The 20,829-nt window shown below is 34.4% G+C and overlaps 1 protein-coding gene across 2 annotated transcripts in view; it reads left to right on the top strand.

Annotated features, from left to right (window-relative positions):
- Positions 1 to 1,374: 1,374 nt before the first annotated feature.
- LOC108226432 (ABC transporter A family member 1) overlaps positions 1,375 to 20,829 on the top strand; it is a 37,597-nt gene continuing 18,142 nt past the window's right edge. The window contains exons 1-24 of one of the 2 annotated variants that reach the window (XM_017401391.2): positions 1,375 to 1,636; positions 2,125 to 2,204; positions 2,516 to 2,687; positions 3,482 to 3,564; positions 8,414 to 8,630; positions 8,820 to 9,046; positions 9,219 to 9,279; positions 9,421 to 9,507; positions 9,860 to 10,092; positions 10,173 to 10,287; positions 10,367 to 10,456; positions 11,447 to 11,649; positions 11,757 to 11,869; positions 14,348 to 14,454; positions 14,595 to 14,657; positions 15,145 to 15,231; positions 15,987 to 16,085; positions 16,164 to 16,348; positions 16,431 to 16,485; positions 16,600 to 16,671; positions 16,829 to 17,533; positions 18,255 to 18,433; positions 19,215 to 19,425; positions 19,772 to 19,855. In XM_017401391.2, the coding sequence (XP_017256880.1) occupies positions 1,550 to 1,636; positions 2,125 to 2,204; positions 2,516 to 2,687; positions 3,482 to 3,564; positions 8,414 to 8,630; positions 8,820 to 9,046; positions 9,219 to 9,279; positions 9,421 to 9,507; positions 9,860 to 10,092; positions 10,173 to 10,287; positions 10,367 to 10,456; positions 11,447 to 11,649; positions 11,757 to 11,869; positions 14,348 to 14,454; positions 14,595 to 14,657; positions 15,145 to 15,231; positions 15,987 to 16,085; positions 16,164 to 16,348; positions 16,431 to 16,485; positions 16,600 to 16,671; positions 16,829 to 17,533; positions 18,255 to 18,433; positions 19,215 to 19,425; positions 19,772 to 19,855 (3,615 nt within the window). In that variant the 5' untranslated portion in view covers positions 1,375 to 1,549. Of the gene's footprint in view, positions 1,637 to 2,124; positions 2,205 to 2,515; positions 2,688 to 3,481; positions 3,565 to 8,413; positions 8,631 to 8,819; positions 9,047 to 9,218; positions 9,280 to 9,420; positions 9,508 to 9,859; positions 10,093 to 10,172; positions 10,288 to 10,366; positions 10,457 to 11,446; positions 11,650 to 11,756; positions 11,870 to 14,347; positions 14,455 to 14,594; positions 14,658 to 15,144; positions 15,232 to 15,986; positions 16,086 to 16,163; positions 16,349 to 16,430; positions 16,486 to 16,599; positions 16,672 to 16,828; positions 17,534 to 18,254; positions 18,434 to 19,214; positions 19,426 to 19,771; positions 19,856 to 20,829 lie in introns of those variants that run through there. The other variant, XM_017401392.2, reaches the window with a different exon arrangement.

Raw genomic sequence — 20,829 nt, 5'->3', positions numbered from 1 at the left:
CAAATGTGCTAGTGGACCCACCTATTTGACATTGTTTAATGGCAACAATCACTTGACGTTGAGATGAATGTACCATACGTTTCCAACTTCACATAAAATGACGATTTTATAACGACTAATTAGCGTCTAGAACCCACCATCAGAATAAAGGCAAACACAGATATATTCTTATCAGTCGACCAGTCAGCGTCTTCGTTGATAAGCCGGAACTATTTAGCAAAAAAAATAAATGAAGAACTGACTCCGTGCACAGTAAAATCATTACAACCGAATTCTATATTTGATTGTTTCAAATACTATTCTTTTTTTAACAAAACACGTGAATGAAATAAATTATTCAAACATATAATATTATATCCGTTGTACACTATAATTATTATTGTTGTTAATTTTACTATTGTAATAAATACTTGCAAGTAATATTTAGAAGAGTAAAATATATGTGTGGCCGAACTTTAGCCATATTTTTCATTTTGGTGGCCGAAAATTCAAATTTAAAATAAGATTGTCATATATTCTCTTAATTCATCAAAAGGGTGGCTAAAAGCCACTTTTTTGAGAAAAAAAAATTATTTTTTTCTTTGAAAAGTCTGGCCACCTAAGCACCTATCTATAAATTTGATATTTCGACTAATAAAATAAAAAAATGGATAAAATTCGGCCACCACTTTATATTTTACTCTGTTTAGAATAAGTTTCCCTAAATAAAATGAACATACATCTACATTATACATATGAAAATTTCTTTTGTGATTTTACTTGAATGATCGAAATTTGCCTGTATTTATGATGATAATATTTTATTGTAAGCATAAGAAATGTGTTTCAAATATAAAAATGTAGTTTACATGTGTAACCTTTTTAAAAGGATAATCTATACTCCCTCTGTCCCAGTCAATTGTATACGTTTCTTTTTCACTGCTCGACACGCTTTTTAAGGCTCTTATAAAATATAGTTCCACAACTTATTTTTAATATTTTCTTTTTTTGTATAAAAATATAAATGTTATACTTTTATACAAAAAAAGAAAATCTTAAAAATAATTTACAGAACTATACTATATTGAAGCATTAAAGTCCGTGCCGCGCTCCCGTCCCCCAATGTATACTATTGACTGAGACGGAGGGAGTATCATTTAAATATCTAATTACATGATGTGCTTTGTTGTCAGGTACTACAACATTGAATCAATGTTACAACATTGAGCTTCTTAAAAATAAAATAAAATAAAATGTTACAACATTGAGGATTTACTATTTTGTAAAATGAGCGAGGCACGAGCATAATTAGATTTGGTTCATTAAATATTACTACCAATTACCAAAGCGGAGAACGACATCGTACTTAAGAGAAGCACTTTCTACTTTTCTAGTATCCATCACCCCTGTATTACCAAATGTCTGCTGCTGCTTTTCATTCAACGCCAAAGTAAACACCAAGCTTCCTCTCTCACCACTTTATTCTTCTATTTCCTTCCCATGTCTCTCTCTCTCTCAAACTATTATATTAGTGACAATTTAGGGTTTTCGAAGTGACAAGAAGAAGAAGATGAGGTCTTCTGGACGCCAGTTGAAGGCGATGCTCCGCAAGAACTGGCTTCTCAAAATTCGCCATCCTTTTGTTACTTTTGCTGAGGTCCTCTATCTCTCTCTCCCCTCCCCCCCCCTCTCTCTCTCTCTCCCTCCCCCCCTCTCTCTCTCCCCCTCCCCCCCTCTATCTCCCCCTCCCCCTCCTCTCTCTCTCCCTCTCTCTCTCTCTCTCTCTCTCTCTCTCTCTCCCTCTCCCTCTCTCTCTCTCTCACACACACAAACACATCAGTATAATGTAACGCATAATTGAAGTTTAACTGCAACCGCAAATTGTTTGTTTAGACTTACTTTCAAGTTTCAACGCAAATTAATCAAATTGCTTGAATTTTTATCATATTCATACTTGTTCATACTATTTTAATTGTGCATCTATATTGAAGTGCTGTTGCTGTAAATCATATAATAATAGTAAAAATTTGTTAATATTAGTGATCATTGTGCTGGATAGTTTATTTATTTTCCTGCATTTTGTTTATATTCAAAAATTATTTGAAGCTGAAATTGAGTTTGCGGTGGTGCTTTTTAATTGTGCAGATTATACTTCCAACGGTTATAATGCTGATGTTAATAGCTGTACGGACTCAAGTGGATACACAGATCCACCCGGCTCAGTCGTATGTCTCCTCTCATTGTTATGCTACAAGTATTGTCTACTGAGACATTATATGATCGTAAAGTTCAATATAGTATTGTATCATGTGTTTAAGTAAGACAATAACAGTTAAATAAGCGGAGTTGCTTTAAGGCTTTTAACATTTGCAATTATCAAATTTTTACTTATAATCAGCTGAAAGTTAGTAGTGATAATGAAATATGAAAATGACCTGTATCTTAATTAACTGTTTGCTGACATTGCTCTCATTAAACCCTGGTTTTTTTTTTTTTTTTTTTTTACATTTCTTATAAATTCTATTATATTATGCAGGTATATTAAGAAGGAATTGTTTATTGAAGTTGGTAAACATGACGCATCCCCTAGTTTTGATCAAGTTTTAGAACTTTTGCTGGCCAAGGGCGAGTTTTTGGCTTTTACACCTAATACAACAGAGACAAGAATGATGATCAATATATTATCGTTTAAATTTCCCCTACTAAAGGTATCATCATGTTTAGGTTTGTTCCTTCGTTTTTCCATTATGCACTATATATGCTCCCAGATGATTATAATTGGATTTTCGTCTCTTTTCTAACAACATTGATAGATAGTGGCCATATGAGCAACATGCCAACATTGTACAAATTAACTAGAAGATATTCAACTGAACTTCCTTTACAGAATTGAACCATGAACCAAAGTTGACAACCAAGCAACCATGGTGATTAATCTACTGTGTATTTCAGCTTTTGTATCCTGTATAATAGCAATTAAATCTTGTAAGAAGATAAGATTAAGGGAACTCTTAATCTTTTGTTCTCTTGTTTTTGTTGTAGCCCCCACCCCCTTCTCTATATATAACTGTTTTCACACTTCTAATTATCATAGCGAATGAGGCAAAATCAGGGATAATCAGAATCATTTGGAGGGATATGAGATACTTATCATTGTGAAACTTAAAATTTTTATAAATAAAGAATTGTTCTGGTTAAGATTGTACCTTTTTAAGAAATTCATTGATTTTTCATTAGTTGTTCACGCATAAATATCTACTTGCTCTGTACTTCATTTAACTATATTTTTTTTATTCTAGCTGAATTTTCTAGTTATGCAATTGCTGACCCAACTTTTTTCTTCCCAAATTCTACTTGAATTAAATTTATGAAATTAGAAGTATTTACATGTTTAGGACTCCTTAAAGTAGAAAAGATGATAAAATCACTTTTGTTAAACTTTGTTTGCAAAGATATTGCAATTTACTGTAGATCTAATGACAACTTACTTTTATGCTTACAGCGTGTATCTAAGATTTACAATGACGAATTGGAACTTGAGACCTATATAAGATCAGATCTTTATGGTGCTTTCGATGAAGTCAAGTGAGTTGTATTCTAACTGATTGTTCTACATGATGCTTATTTAGTAAAATAATTTCACGCATTTTAACTTGTTTGTGTGTTTTGTAGAGATGATGTATACACATAATTTTACCTAGTTTTAGTTCACTTTGTAATCTGAGTGTTGATATCATGTCGAATGAGTTTGGTTGATAATAATTTATTCTATACTATCCCATAATAATATTTTATTTAGTGTCAGTCTCTAGCTGGACGTTTTATTTTTTAATTTGTTAATTAATTACAAATAAAATTCTATTTATTTACAATTACTAAAAAGGGATTTGACAATCAGTGTGGTAATTATATGCGCAATTATCAAGAAGTCAGGCTGGCCCCCAAGTTAGGTGCCTAATTAATAACCAAATGGTCATGGGTTCGACTAGCTTATTCGACATGTGGTGGATCATTTTACGGGAACAACCTCTTTACTCATTGCCTGGATAGGGTTTAGGCTGGTCACATCTTACCCTCCAAACACGGCTATAAGTGAGATAATTGAGTACAATATCCTACGTATCATTAAACATGTGATCACATCACATTGACAATATCCTAAATTGACAGCTTGAAAGCTAATATTTCACATTTATACTATGTATTTAGTTTGAAAAGAACCTATTTTCAATTCCAGACAATTATCAAAGGTCATTTAATATATATATATATATATATAGGCTCATGATCAAATAGAAACCACTTTTAAAATAAAAACTAGAAACCAATACAAGTTAGTGATATCCTCAGTACAATTTAGTGATATTCTCTTTACGATTTAGTGATATGTGTTGCACGAATTAGTGAAAACTTGCGGAAACTGCCCAGAATTTCTGAATCTGTTCTAGTTGCCGATTCAGGTGGTGGTTGCGGTGGTGGAGATAATGGAGGTGAAGGTGGAGATGGAGGTGGTGGACATGGAAGGAGCCTTTAGCTTTGTCCGGCAGATTTTTGGCAAAGATATGGAATTTAAATCGGCATTAAACTAGATATACGGTACTGTAGGTGAGGAAGACCGAGGTGGAGGTGGGGACGAAGGTGCAGGTGGAGGTGGAGGTGGGGGTGGAATGGAAGGGGCGGTGGAGGCCGGAGGGGGGTTGGATTTGGTGGTGATATAAATAATGGAGGCCGACATGGAGGTGATGGCTATGGAGGGTCGGGCGGCATGGAGGTGGAGAGAGTAGCAGAGACTTGGCGGGGGTGGTAGGGTGAAGCTGCCGGAAGTGGGGTGGAGGGTTGGTGGGTTGGAGAAGAAGAAGGAGAAAGTAGGGTTGTTTGAGAATTTAGTGATATTCTCTTAGAAATTTAGTGATAGTTTCTAGTTCCTAGAACAAGGAGGTTTCTATTGGAGTAAAACTCTATATATATATATGTATGTATGTATGTATGTATGTATGTATGTATGTATGTATGTATGTATATGTATGTATTTATGTATATTTATATATATATATGTGTGTGTGTGTCTATATATATATTTATATTTCCGGATACGATTCCCGAGCAATGTCACAAGGAACGCGGGACGTGTTAGAGATCCTGAATCAGTCCATTTCCGATGAGATCATCAATGGTTCGTATTTTCCCGCGAACCTAAATAACTCTGGCAAACTAGTTAAGGAATGATGAACAAAACCAAATCTGAATTAAAAGAAGAAGGAAAGCACATTAGGAGGAAATGAAAAGATGTAAATGAGTGGAAGATGGAGAAATTAAAGGAATAAAGAAAACTTTACAGAAGGCAATGAGGGAGAAGAAGAAAGTTCCCTCAACTACTGTGATGGATGGACAGCTGTTTTACTGGAGCTTCACATCTACTGCATCTGCATTTCTGTTGTTTGAATCTGGTATAGCTGTAAAATATTTGAAACTAAAATTAACTGTAACATGTTTTTTCCTTTAAAATTGTACTTGTCTTTCATAGTACAGATAAATAATTAATAATTATAATTATAATTTTACCTTCAAAATCCTTGTATAAAAAGTAAAAGTACTGCATATAATGATAGATTATGAATCCAAATGCTTGTTTTAATTTTCATATCTTTTATGTTAATATTGGATAATATCATAATACTTACAATTAAAGGACATGTAATTATTTTTTTAAAATGAAATTACTGTCCCTACACGTTCCTTCGTCCCCAGGCGTTCCACTTAACTAGATTCCCTCAAAATAACATTCTGTATATCCATTTTTGTACTCTTTATCGTATCGAACCGGGTTCCATGTAACATATTTTCCCAGATATATATTTATTATGTATGTACTTTCATTAAAAGCCAAAAAACTTTTTTTACTGATATCTCATCATAATTTTGTATCTGGTTTCAATAATTTAAATTGATTTTTATTTGTTTTTCCCACAAATTTATTATTTGATCCCTTACAGCCTATGTTACCCGGACTCGGCTAAAAGTGTCCAACATGGATACGTGTCCGAGTGTCGGACTCGGCAATAATTTGAAAATGTTACATGTTTTTGGCTTAGAATAAGTGTCTGAGTGTCCATACCCATGTCCGGGTGTTGAGTGTCCGACACGGGTACTCGACACAAAATGAAGAGTCCGGGTAACATAGCTTACAGGCTACAGCTATAATTAAAACTTCATATAGATATGAAAGTATGATGGTATTCAAGTTTGTTAATGTTCAACTACTTATATATGTTTATTATATATAAACTTTAATTTAAAGTACTCCCTACAATCATTTTTAATATTAATATCATTTTTTCTTGACCCATGCTTCGCACTGGCTGTCATCAGCTAGTATATACCGATTATTAGCAGTGTATATAAAGGAGAAAGACTATCAACGTTATCTGACGCCTCTAGAATAGTCTACCTATTTTCTAAATTATAGTTGTTAGTTTAACGATAATTATATAATATGATGCCTTTTAGATTATTGAAGGGAACATGAAAGAAAGGTATGGCAATGGGGGTTAATGCGAATGATTCGAAATCCCATGAATTACCAGTTAACAGGAATTAGTTTCCCATTCCAACACATAAATTCTCTCAGCCAAACAACACAGGATTAATGTGAAATAGGCTGGTTTGGAAGGAGGGCAAGAGCTGAGCCTGCAGGCTATATGTTTTTTCTCAGCATTTCTTCCAGAAAATGACAATTTGGGCTGCATACACCTCAGGAAACTGGTCGAGAAGATGGCAGTTCAGAGCGGCTGCAGTCGTTAGCTATATAAGCTCCTTCCTTCATTATTGCCAAGCTATGGTATTGTGTCTTAAGTAGTTGGCTAATCCAGGCGCTCTTTAGACAGGAAGACTAGCATCATTGATCTCCGAGTCACCCCTTACGCTGTGACCGGGTGTGGCGAGCTGAGCCTGCAGGCTATATGTTTTTTCTCAGCATTTCTTCCAGAAAATGACAGTTTGGGCTGCTTACACCTCAGGAAACTGGTCGAGAAGATGGCAGTTCAGAGTGGCTGCAGTCGTTAGCTATATAAGCTCCTTCCTTCATTACTGCCAAGCTATGGTATTGTGTCTTAAGTAGTTGGCTAATCCAGGCGCTCTTTAGACAGAAAGACTAGCATCATTGATCTCCAAGTCACCCCTTACACTGTGACCGGGTGTGGCAAGAGCTTCTTGTGAGCAGAGCTACTTCTATAACTCAGTCTGGCTAGTATTTAAAATTTCAATGATAATTTTAAAGCACTGCCTTCTATATATACAAATATAGGTAAATAAATAAATATACGTGTGTGTATAAGTTACAAATTTATAAACTTTTTTTTTTTTTTTAAATTTTCCCTACGTGTTAATCCTTATATAAAGTATCCATGTTGAAAATGATTGATAAAACATCACCATTTTAAAAATAAAGCATAAATAAATTGTGCATTCAACACTTGTATAACTAGGGTTCAACATCGGGTGTTGAACACTTATTATCATCGTGTTGAATATTTTAGAGGCGTTTAAACTATTCTTTCTGGGGTTTCACCAATACCCAACTAGGGTATAAATACAGAAAATATTGGTTATATAATACATTTACATTATTTCAACCATTGGAAGAGTAGTTTACGTACTTTTTCAACACAAATTAATCGATGTTCAACAAAATATGTTAAAAAATGCTGAACCCGAGTTATATATGTGTTGAACGTACAACTTATTTATGGGTTTTCTAATGAAATGGTGTTGCTTTTTCAGTTATTTTAAACATGGATACTTTATATAACTAATAATTAACATGTGCGAAAATTAAATATTTTTTTTAAAAGTTTGTAACTGAAAAGTTTTTACTGGAACCCCCCTCTCTCTCCCTATATATGCTATTTCTCAAATACAAATCAAAATTAAAATGAAAAGTATAAACTAATCTATGCCCTTGGATGAATCTAATCTGGTTCCCCCTAGAAGCCACCGCACACAATTAAAATACATCCTCCCACACACGAGCCCCCATAATCCCCTCTGTTTCTAATTTGATTTTTTCCGTCAATCAAAGAAATTTTCTTGAAATCTAACTTTATTGTGTTTTTCTTCATGTCTCAAAGATCAATTTGCTTACTATATGTGCTATATCTTGATGTGATTTTGAATTTTTTTTTATTTTAGTTTTTATTTTAAGGAGGTTTGTAGTGGAGTAGGACCTTTATACCAACAATTGTATGTAAAATAGTTCCAGAAGCAAGCTATAAGCTTGCAGGCAAGGGTAAGGATTACCTTTTTTTCTTTCTTAGGCATGGAAGTTTCACAGTTAATATTAAGTAAATAATAAGTTCATGCCTGTTGTAAATATGATAAGTGTAAGAATAATGGTTCATCATATAAAGAAGCTTACTTTTGTTCCCTATCGGTTTAGGAGTTGCTGGAATCCAAAAATCAAAGGAGCTATTGTGTTTCATGATCAAGGTCCTCAGTCATTCGATTACAGTATACGTCTAAACCACTCATGGGCATTTTCAGGATTTCCTGATGTTAAAAGCATCATGGACACCAATGGTCCTTATCTTAATGACCTTGAGTTAGGTGTCAATACACTACCAATTATGCAGTATAGCTTCAGTGGCTTCTTAACTGTATGTACGCTCTTCTTTATAATCGTTTTATGTGTTCATAGTAGAAGTGTACTGTTACTTATGGACCAAGTAGATTAAACTTTGATTAGCTTTATACAATGTGCTGGCATCCTCTCTTCGGTGCCAGTATCAGTCCTTGTTTATAATTGAACTGATAATTTTACATCTCTACTTTTTTCTTTTTCCCAGCTCCAACAACTTATGGATTCTTTCATCATTTATGCTGCTCAACAATCACTTACAGACTCAGTCAGCGAAAATGAAGAGCTACCTTCACTGCCACCAGTCATAAATTCTTCCATAAAGATGCCTTGGACTCAATTCAGTCCTTCAAATATAAGGCTTGCTCCATTTCCTACTCGTGAATATACGGATGACGAATTCCAGTCCATAATCAAGACAGTCATGGGGGTCCTGTATGTATCTTGTATTACTTTCTTGTTTATGCTTACATGTTATTGTGTTAAGAAAAGTTCTTGGGTCCTCAAATCTCCTCCTGTTAATGTCATGTTATAAAGAATTATTATCTACTCCAGTTTTTCCTAATTTATTGACAAATATTTGGCTTTCTTTGGATCTAATGAACAGGTACCTATTGGGTTTTCTTTATCCAATTTCTCGCTTGATTAGTTACTCTGTTTTTGAGAAGGTCTGCTTCTGCTTAAGTCTGTAAATTAATCGTATTTGTCAGAGTGAAGTTAAAGAATAACTGTTAAAGTTGTTTTATGTATTTCTAAGATTTGCTTCAGAAAGTTTCTTGTTCAGCATTTATCTTGTTTTGATGCTCCAGGAACAAAAGATAAAAGAAGGTCTTTACATGATGGGTCTGAAAGACGAGATATTCCATCTTTCATGGTTTATTACATATTCTTTCCAGGTAGATATATGTTTGGCTATTTTGTTTTGTTGTTGGAGCTAAACCTGAATAGCATGAAATTGAATTGATGCCCGAGTTTTTGACCTCAAAAATATTCGTGATTAAGAATCAATCTGGTCGCAATTGTAGGAAGTGATCTTACTGTATTTAAATTGTTTCTCTGTCCATGGTTTCTCATTCTTATAACAATAGTTTCCTTTGTGTACTTGATACTTGCATGGTTGTAGTTGTACCCCCGAGGAGTTCTCCTGAAGTTGGTTCATTAATATAAGTTTGGTTATTTTAAAATTCATGCTTGCAGTTAACATGAATAATGAATAAAGCACTGCTAACGCCTTCTGTTTCCACACAGTTTGCAATTTCTGCTGGAATCATTACTCTGTGCACAATGGGCACCCTTTTCAAGTACAGTGATAAGTCACTGGTCTTTATGTACTTCTTCTTGTTCGGACTCAGTGCAATAATGCTGTCATTTCTTATCTCTACATTCTTCACCCGAGCAAAAACAGCAGTGGCAGTTGGAACTTTGACATTTCTTGGGGCCTTTTTCCCTTATTATACTGTGAATGATCAGACTGTTTCAATGTTAGTTTCCCATTATGTTGGTTCTCTACCGATAATTTTTATTTTAATGATATTTTAATATGAAGACATTTGATTTGTAGGATTATCAAGGTCCTGGCTTCTTTGCTTTCACCCACTGCTTTTGCATTAGGGTCAATCAACTTTGCTGACTATGAGCGTGCTCATGTTGGACTGAGATGGAGTAACATGTGGCGGGTATGTTTATAATCTTGTATAGTAACAATTGACCGGTGTCTTTTTCTGTCTCCTCAGATTTGGTTCTTAATCCATTCAGGCATCATCTGGAGTGTCCTTTTTGGTCTGCCTCTTGATGATGTTGTTCGATTCATTTTTGTACTGTGCAATTGGTCTTTACCTGGATAAGGTATAACTTCGAATTTTAGTTTATTGTTTTAGTCTTTGTTTCGAATTTCGTAATTCATGTTTAAAAATATATATTATCTTTTTATACACTATTTTCAAGCTCTGCGAAGTCCAGCTTGGAGTATTATATCACACCAACAGATATATATTGGATAATTTTAACCACAAAGCTTTCTTATTAATGTAAGTATCATGTAGCCACAAGGTGGTCTGTGATACAACTAAAATTATGCACAAGGATGTCAATTTGACTGTTGTTCATTTAGTTCACTAAGACATATATTAAGACATTGCATACAAAATTTCATTACACCTATTCAGGAGGCTTTAGTACCCGTACACCCATAAAATTGATGTATCAGGTTATTTCATCAGGTTATGCAATAGGCAATAAAAAGATATGTTGCATCAGCCTTTTTACACCCAGTGCTAAGAATTAGCTCAGTTGAATAACTAATGTCATTTATTCAGATATAACTTCATTAATATTAGATTGCTGTAAATGTTTTTATATAGAACTTCAAAAATTATAATTTTAATATATTATCTATTGTAATTTTATTATGTAGCGTATCTAATCATATTTTTTGGCTCAAAATTTCCTAATTTGTTAGGTTGAATTTTTTCCCTTCCGAATGTATATGGTATAAAGTGATTTCGCTTTGGTCACTTAATTCTGACTGAGCCAATCAATACAATGATATAATTTAATGAGATTACAAGTTTTGCGTATGCCCACATTCAGTATCAGGCAAGATGGATGTCATAAGCTTATAAGATTTCATCAATTTAAGTTTCTACCTAAAGAACCAAACGCTTAAAAATATATTTATTAAAAGGTAGGTGGTCGTAATGAATCATCAATAATGTTGTGATATAAATGTTGGAGATCACGTTGGAAGGTTGGATGTAGTAGTCCCAGGTACAATACATTGCTGCATACTTAGTGTGATTAAAATTACAGCTTCAATATTTTTATGAATTCGATCAGGTACTATTCAAAGAAAATAGACCGACCTACTCTTGGAACTTTATTTATCGCTGGAATTTTTGGAGAAAGAAGATCTCCGTTAAGCACCATGATTCTATCAGCAAAGGTGAAACCAGTGATAAGCTTACCAAAGAACACAGTTCTCCTGGACCTGCTGTGGAAGCCATAAGCTTGGAAATGAGGCAGCAAGAGCTAGATTGCAGGTGAAACACTAGCATTTGAAGGACACAACAGTGCTAGTAGTAACTTGCCCTTATATCATTATGATTAGATATGTATATTCGATCTAATAATAATGTCGTTTTTGCAGATGTATCCAAATTAGAAATCTGCACAAAGTTTACTCTTCAAATAAGGGGGAGTGTCATGCAGTCAATTCATTGCATCTCACCTTATATGAAAATCAGATCCTTGCTCTTCTAGGTAAGCAACGTATTTCTCACACAATACAAAAACATTATGATATATGAGTTCATTTCTCACTCGTCATGGGCTGTGGTTCTCTAAATTTTCACTGGCTTAGGAAGTTGAATATTATAATGTGGTTCTAATTCACAATGGAATTTGACAAGGAAAGGAATTGGGTTCTTGCACTTCTTAAGGATTTGCCCTTGAGTCAGCTTCTGCATATCCCCTGTTCAATTTCATATATCTTAAGGAAATCATTTTTCTTTTGGTATGATTGTCCGGATCTCATTTTTGGTATTCATATATAATTGTGTGCAATAATGTGCATGTTAAGTACCTGATTTTCCCAAAACCTTCCGATCTTAGGAGGAGGCCTTGATTGAATCATAAACTATATAGGTAATTGCATTTTACAGCTCACAACTTCTGTTCAAAAACAAATGTGTAACAGAACTTTAAAAAACGCAAATTGCACCTCATAACTTTCACCCGCGCAGTTATTTAGCACCCATTCTGTAATTTCCTGTTAAAGTTTGTTTTTGCCCTTAAATAATAAGGGGCAAAAAGGGAATTTTAGTATTTTATCTATACAAAAGTAATTTTAGAATATATTAATAATTGAAATTTTTAGCATGATATTTAAATATATATTAAACAACAATATCAAGTTTAATTTAAAAAATTTATTATTTATTTAGTCAATTATTATATTTTATGTTAAATTTTATTACTTGTTATATGTATATATCAAAATCTATATTGTAATAAATATTCTTTATTTAATATGTGTAGTGGAATTTTTTTTACTATAAAATACATTTATATAAATAATTTTATGTAAAAAAAGAATTAATTTGATTGTAAAAGTCTATAATACCCTTATATTTTTAACCATAACAGTCAATTTTAACAGAAAATTAACATAAGGGTTGTGAAATGATTGCGCGGGTCAAAATTATGGGATGCAATTTGCATTTCTTTAAATTTTAGTACACATTCGTTTTTAACATGGGAGATTTGTATATCTAAGAATTCAAAGCATCATGATGATTCTTCTACATGGAAGCTTAACATAATGCTTGATGCGCTGACATTTATATGTAAAGTAGCGGTATAAGGTGTGTTGGGTAGCGAGTCACAACTCCACAATAGTACGATATTGTCCATTTCGGGTGGAGCCCGCACGGCTTTGTTTTTGGACATCTCCAAAAAGGCCTCTTACTATTGGAGTTCTATCTACCAAGAGACCTCTTACTATTGGAGTTGTTGGGTAGCGAGTCACAACTCCACAAATAGTACGATATTGTCCATTTTGGGCCGAGCCCGCACGACTTTGTTTTTGGACATCTCCAAAAAGGCCTCTTACTATTGGAGTTGTTCAGGGTGCTCATATTCTAGCTTTCTGCCCCCTTTCCGCCTCTTGGTGTGCAATCGGGCTCCCTCTTAAACCCATACTGGAAATCCGTCTGGCCAGCTGGCTCCCTCTAGGCCCAAACTAGAAAGCCCACCTGCCTCATCCTTATGACCATCTAGGGTCCATCTGTCCATCGCCCAGGTGAGATTGTTATGGACCGTTCCAACCTTGCTCTGATGCCCAGGTGTGTTGGGTAGCGAGTCACAACTCCACAATAGTACGATATTGTCCGCTTTGGGTTCACCCGCACGGCTTTGTTTTTAGACATCTCCCAAAAGGCCTCTTACTATTGGAGTTGTTCAGCTTTCTGCCCTTCCCACAATTGATGTGGGACAACTCCTAAAAAGCAGTACAGTACTGATTGATATTATGTATCTAAAAAGGGCTGGGAGCCTCTTATTGTATGCCTGTTTTGTTGTGTTCATTCTTGTACTTGTGGTTCAGTCTCTGGTTGTCATTGATAAATATTAGTACATAGAGGATGGTAGATCGTTGTTTATAACCTTGATTACAATTTTTCAAATTTATTTTTCTTTTGCAGTAGAATTAAGCTTGAAGATGCAAATTAGTTTGTGTCTCAATAATCTTTTACTCCCCCCATTCCATTTAGTGTCTTTGCCAGTAGTCATGCTAGAATTAAGAGAGTTATATAAAGGTTAATACTCAGATGATTTGTTGATAGCCTAGTGTAAAGGCTTCTCCCTCCCCTCTCACCAACTGTCGTGGGTTGACTGCTTACTCCCTCACATACATAAGATTCTAATGCCCTGACACATGTAACCTGACCCCCAAAAGAGGTTAATATTATATTGATTGTTCTTGAGAAATGTTATATGGAATTGTACTGATATTATTTAACTTGGACACAGACGGAATGCCTAATAAGTTATATTCAGAAGCCTGCAGTTACTGAAGCTTAAGTTAGTGACTGTTCGGAAAGGGTCCCATAATATTGCTTTATGATGCTCTTTTCATAGTTTTTTTAAAAAAAAATGCATTTCAGTATGTTCAGTCTACCTCTTTGTTGTTCTTTTTGTTCCTTAATTTGGTGTACGTAAATATACGCTCATTTTTTGAAGGGCATAATGGTGCTGGTAAAAGCACGACAATATCCATGATCGTTGGCCTCCTCTCTCCTACATCTGGTGATGCTGTGGTATTAGGGAAGAATATCCTCACTGATATGGTAACCTCACAACACCAGTCCTTTTAGGTCCATGATAGCATGCAACTGATCCAACTATTGCTACCTTTTTTTCAATAATTACATCTATTCATTTCATCGTAAATATATTCCCATCTCTTACCAGTTTGTTTATCCTGCAGGATGAGATAAGGAAAAATTTGGGGGTGTGCCCTCAATATGACATTCTTTTTCCAGAATTAACTGTAAGTGAACTTTGTTCCTGTTAGATGTCTAATATTGCATTTGATATATATTTATTTTTTATATTTTTGTAGTGGCTTTATTATAAGCTTTCAAGCAAGTCTTCCTTTGAAGAATGATGCCTTATATGTGCTGGTTGTTACGCTTGCGGATTTACCTGGACTAAATCTTTACGGTTTTTCTATAGTGTGCCCATGGGCACATGCTAAGCACTAAATTTTATAAGTTTAGCTTATTTTGATTGACTCCTACTTCTTAATATTGATGGACCCCCCCTGCATATACAAAAACTACACCAATCAAGATGAGCTATATGCATAGAATTTAGTGCTTAGCATGTGTCCATGGGCACAAACTAGACAAACCGAAGCCTTTAATAGACAAGCATAATCATGTTTATCATTCTCTAAGGAATAGGCTTTAAGATTTTGTACTTGAAGCGCATGCAGTATTCTGTAAAGTGCTAAGCTTGACTTGTTATACTACCAGGTGAAGGAGCATCTGGAGTTATTTGCCAATATTAAGGGTGTGAAAGCAGACTTGTTGGATAATGTTGTTTGTGAAATGGTTGATGAAGTAAGTTCCTGACACTTGTGTGTGTGTGTGTATTATATGTGTGTGTGTGTGTGTGTGTCTGTGTGTATATATAGTTTTATATATAATATTACCTCTTATTCAATGTGAGCTCAACATATAAGATGATGTGTCCTGTTTGACAGTTTCATTAGTTACTGTAATTTGAATAGTATTAATAAGTAGGGTGAAATTGTTTATTACTGTTGCCACATTTCAATGTCATGGAGATCTTTCTCTGTTTATTTATTAAGGTGAACATCTTCTTTATGCTACCCATATACTTCCATTTGGCATTTATTAAGTAAATGTAGAGCCACTGACAAACACTACTATACAGGATGACAGATTGTTCTTGATGCAGCAATTAGATCTATACTAAAGCGAATCATGTTCTTTAACCTATCTAGCATACCAGCACCTAGTTTAGCAATTAAGATTCTAGAAGTTAAGATTAGTGATGTGGTAGATTTAATTACAAATTTGCAATTCTTATTCACAGCAGTTTTTTAGCAACCTATCAACCGCATCAATTAATGATTAAACTTGTAGTCAAATACTTTGCTATATTAACCGTCCTCACAAATGCTATCAGTTGTTCAAAGTAATATCTGGACAACCTTTTAAGTGATTATTGACCTTCATAGCATTCAATGAAATTGTATTGTAAGGTGCTTATTTAGGTAACAGATCAAGAATGTATGTCCTGTTGCATTTATCTGTTTGTTTTTGTGTGATCATACTGATAATGGACACAGGTGGGATTGGCTGACAAACTTAATATTGTTGTGAGAGCTCTTTCTGGAGGTATGAAAAGAAAGTTGTCACTTGCAATTGCATTAATAGGAGATAGTAAGGTAAACTCTTTGTCAGAATCTCTTTTTAATTTCTGTTAGATTTTTGACATATTTTAATACATTGATACTTTATCATAGATTATTGTTCTTGATGAACCTACTAGCGGAATGGATCCTTATTCGATGAGGATGACATGGCAATTAATCAAACGAATAAAGAAAGGAAGAATAATATTACTGACTACGCACTCCATGGATGAAGCTGATGTACTAGGTGATCGAATAGCCATAATGGCAAATGGTTCTTTGAGATGCTGTGGAAGGTGAGTGGGAAAGGGGGTGGTTATGGAGCTGGAAATTTAATTATTATTAACCATTTTGACATAAGTATTTTATCTCTTGTAGTTCCCTTTTTCTGAAACATCAGTATGGGGTTGGTTATACTCTTACCATGGTGAAGGTCTGTTCACTTGATCAATTTAAACGCCTATGGACTTTCTAATACAGTCACTAATGATGCGATGATAAATAATTGGTATGAATATCTATTTTCCTAATTTTTTCTTTGTTGTAGACTGCACCTGATGCATCTGTAGCTGCTAATATTGTTTACCGCCATATACCGTCAGCTACATGCGTGAGCGAAGTATTGTTCTAATCTTGAATCTTATTTATTTTTAATTTGAGATGTTTGAAAGGATGATGTGTTTTTCAGAGTAAAATTATGTTCATTTATTTGTATGCACAACTTTTACTAATTCTGTTGGTGCCTACTTCTGTTATACTTCAATTTGTTTTTATAGGTCGGAACTGAGATTTCCTTCAAACTTCCTCTTTCATCATCGCATCACTTTGAAAGCATGTTTAGGGAAATTGAACAGTGCACCAGAAGATCAGTAGCTAATTTACAAACAGACTGTGAAGACAAACACTTGTCCGGCATTGAGAGTTATGGAATATCTGTAACAACTCTGGAAGAGGTTTTCTTGAAGGTTGCAGGATGTGACTTTGATGAAGCAGAGTGCCTGGGGGAGCAAAGGGAGACAGCTTTACCAGATTATGCTGTTTCTCAAGCCTGCGATGATTATGCTCCTAAGAAAAAAAATTACTCCAAAATATGTGGAAATTATATGAAAATAGTAGGGTTTATATACATTATATCACACAGAGCTTGTAGTCTCTTCGTGGCTGCCATTCTAAGTTTTGTGAGATTCTTGAGCATGCAGTGCTGCTGCTCTTGTATGCTAACAAGGTCAACGTTCTGGAAGCACTCTAAAGCTTTGCTTATAAAGAGGGCTCTATCAGCTCGCAGGGACCGGAAGACAATTGTTTTCCAACTGTTAATTCCTGCTATTTTCTTGTTTTTCGGTCTTCTATTTCTCAAGCTAAAGCCACATCCTGATCAACAGTCTGTTACATTGACAACTTCACATTTTAATCCTTTGTTGAGCGGTGGTGGAGGTGGTGGTCCTATTCCTTATGATTTATCCAGGCCTATCTCCCAAGAGGTTGGTTCTTATTCTTAGAAGTTGTTATTGTTGATACTTATATCCGGAATAGTGTACCGTAGGGCTGACGAGGGTTTCGGGTCGGTTGACAGACTTGGGTTAGAAATTTGACCCAACCCGAAATTTTAATTGGTCAGAATATTGAACCCAAACCCGAGCGTACTACCCACAAGTAACCGGAACCCGAGCCGAAGTAATAATAATTTATTAATATTTTATATTTTATATAAAAAATTTATGAATAAATACTGTTTTAATCTAATGAATTAATTTATATTAGATTAAAACAAAATATTTATTAATTTAAATAATAGAAAATAAAGAAATAATATAATAGGTATTTTGTATAATATTTAACATTATATATATATATATGTATATTTTTCGGGCCAGTTTTGGGCAACCCAACCCGATTTTTTTGGGTCAATTTCAGGTCAACCTGAAGCCGACCCTGACCCAAAAAACTCAAGTGGAACTCGTACTTTGTGGGTCAGTTTGTGTCGGGTCTGATTTTGCCGGTCCTAGTGTAATGTTTACGGTGGTTGTGTAAACAGTCTTAGATGCGCCAGTTGCTCTGCATTAATAGCTCTGGAATTGGTGCACACAATATTTTATGCAGATTTCTTAAGCCTCCCTTCTATTTCTAAATGTGGAACACACCCCACCCTCCCCACCCACCCCAATCTTGATATGCTGCCAAACACTACTTCTGATTATGCAGGTTGCACGATATGTACAAGGCGGATGGATTCAGAAATTTGAGAAGACGACGTATAGATTCCCCGACTCAGAAAAGGTTCTAGCTGACGCAGTTGAGGCAGCAGGAACAACACTAGGACCTGTCCTCCTAAGTATGAGTGAATATTTGATGTCTAGCTTAAATCTGACCTATCAGTCAAGGTGCGTTGTCTTGATGTCAATATCTTGAAACTTTGTATTTAGATAATTATCTAAATAATTCACATTTCACACTGTATTCTAAGATAGGGCTGTTTAGTGATAACTTGACTGAAAGCTGTACAAGTCTGCGTAAACATAATGAATTAGCAAAGAAAAGAGTGACATTTTAATCAAAACAGAATGAACAATTAAAGTTTCAGTCTAAAACTAAAGTACTGAAAGAAAGCAATCTGGGTTAAACCACAATATGTACATGCAAGAAGTTAGGTGCCTCTTCCGTCTCATTTTGTTGGCAGAATAGGGCCTACACATTTATATTCACAATCGGTTTTGAAGTTCCTAAAATCCTATCCTTTCATCAAATTGCACATCATGGATGATGAATGACTTGTAGAAAAGCTATTACTCAGGAAACCACCAAAATAACATGAAAACAAGGCCACAAGGGATACTACAGCAAAGCTGGCGAGTTTTAGCCTCCACAACACATTCAAACAATGAGTTACACTTTAAGCATATATTAAAATTCATTTTTTCTTTTTTCAATTGATTTTTCTTTTTTACTAAAGTGCACTTTATGATTGCTTTCATCGTATATGTGTGCGTTTATTTTTATCGCATAAAAGAACTAGGCAACTTCTCCAGATGTGTCATTTTACATTTTAGCTTAAATTGTGTTTAAAATGGGTCAAGCACCTTACATATTTAAAGTATCATTAAGTTCTATTAGAAGTCGATTAATTATTTTGGTTTCATGACTTCAATAATATGCTGGTCGCAGATATGGAGCAATTGTAATGGATGATCTGAATAATGATGGAAGTCTTGGATACACAGTTCTACACAACAGTACTTGTCAGCACGCTGCGCCAACCTATATCAGTTTAATGAATTCAGCAATCCTAAGGCTTGCCACTTCTAAAGAAAACATGACAATTCAAACACGCAATCATCCACTACCCATGACGAAAAGCCAGCGTGTCCAGCGTCATGTATGCTTCTCTCTTTCGTCTACGAACAGCTCATATGATCTCCTTTCAGTTGAATATGAAATTGCTAGAGTTAAAGTCTCACGATTGGTTTGGCTTTCTAGAAATAATTTTAAAATTGTTTCAGAGAAACATGACCCTTATAGTACTAAATGTGGAAACTTGGCACATGTCCTATGAAATGTGAATTCTGGGCCGCTTCTCCCTTTAGCAGCAATTGTTTTATAATATTGTGCGTCTTGTGTATAAGTTTGTAAATGATCTGCATAATAATATTTGATTGGCTGTTATTAAATGCGATGCTTTATATGATAATTTCTTGATCGTGGTATCATCATGTGCATGTCAGGATTTGGATGCTTTCTCAGCTGCTGTTATTGTTAATATTGCTTTTTCCTTCCTTCCTGCCTCATTTGCTGTTGCTATTGTAAAGGTATGTTCAAAAGCTTTAGATAAACTGAAATAGAGAGTTTCTGGACGTATGTGCTGTATCATTGTCCTTATTTGCTTGTCACCAATTTTAGATAAACTACTGGCTTTGATTTTAAATAGATTTCTTCTTGTATTCTTCTGAATTGTTGCATCATTTAGTTACTATAGTTATATTATTGGCAGATTACGAATCCAGTAACTGGACTATATTTGATTCATTTTAGTTTATTTCTTGCGTCATACATAGGCTCGAAAAATGAGTGGAGCCGAACTGTTGACTGTTGAGCCCTCATGTTCAGCTAAAGTTATTGATATAGAGGTTGGGTCTAGCCAAATCTTCTTTGAGTTCGCTTGGTAGGACAAAATATTGTTTATGAACTGTTCATAGACAACTCGTAAACATGTCTCGTAACACTACTTATGAGTTTGCTTATTTATTTTATTCACACATAAATTTATTTAAAGATCAGATAAATATTAAATCTGCAAACTAACAACACAAGTTTATGTTACTACATTATACTAGTTACATTTTAAGATACAGCATATACTGTAAATCAATTTATATTATTAGAAGTAGTGAGTAAATAACATTAAAAAGAATGTTCCTATATATATCCCAATCAAATTAGAACTTTGGTCTGATTCATAACCCAGAACTAATGCCAGCCTTAGATGTATGTGCTAAATATATAACTCATATTTATTTGTCCTGTTGCAGTACACCATGTGTTTGATCCAGAAAAATTTTCTTAATTTGCAAATCATTGAATACAGTGTTCTTCTACAGAACATATCATTATTTGAATTACATAATTATTTAAATTAATAATTTATTGTTTTAGCATACACAGTATTTTGCTCGCTCTTATAAAAATGATTATAAAAGCTTATAATTGTTGTAATATTCTAGCCACAATAATATTGAGAGCTGCTATTTTAACAGAAGGAGGGTAAGAAGCTGAGCATAGAAAG

The sequence above is a fragment of the Daucus carota genome, chromosome 6 (assembly GCF_001625215.2).
Source record: "Daucus carota subsp. sativus chromosome 6, DH1 v3.0, whole genome shotgun sequence".
NCBI classification, from domain to species: domain Eukaryota; kingdom Viridiplantae; phylum Streptophyta; class Magnoliopsida; order Apiales; family Apiaceae; genus Daucus; species Daucus carota.
This window is presented reverse-complemented; position numbering and strand designations above follow the sequence as displayed.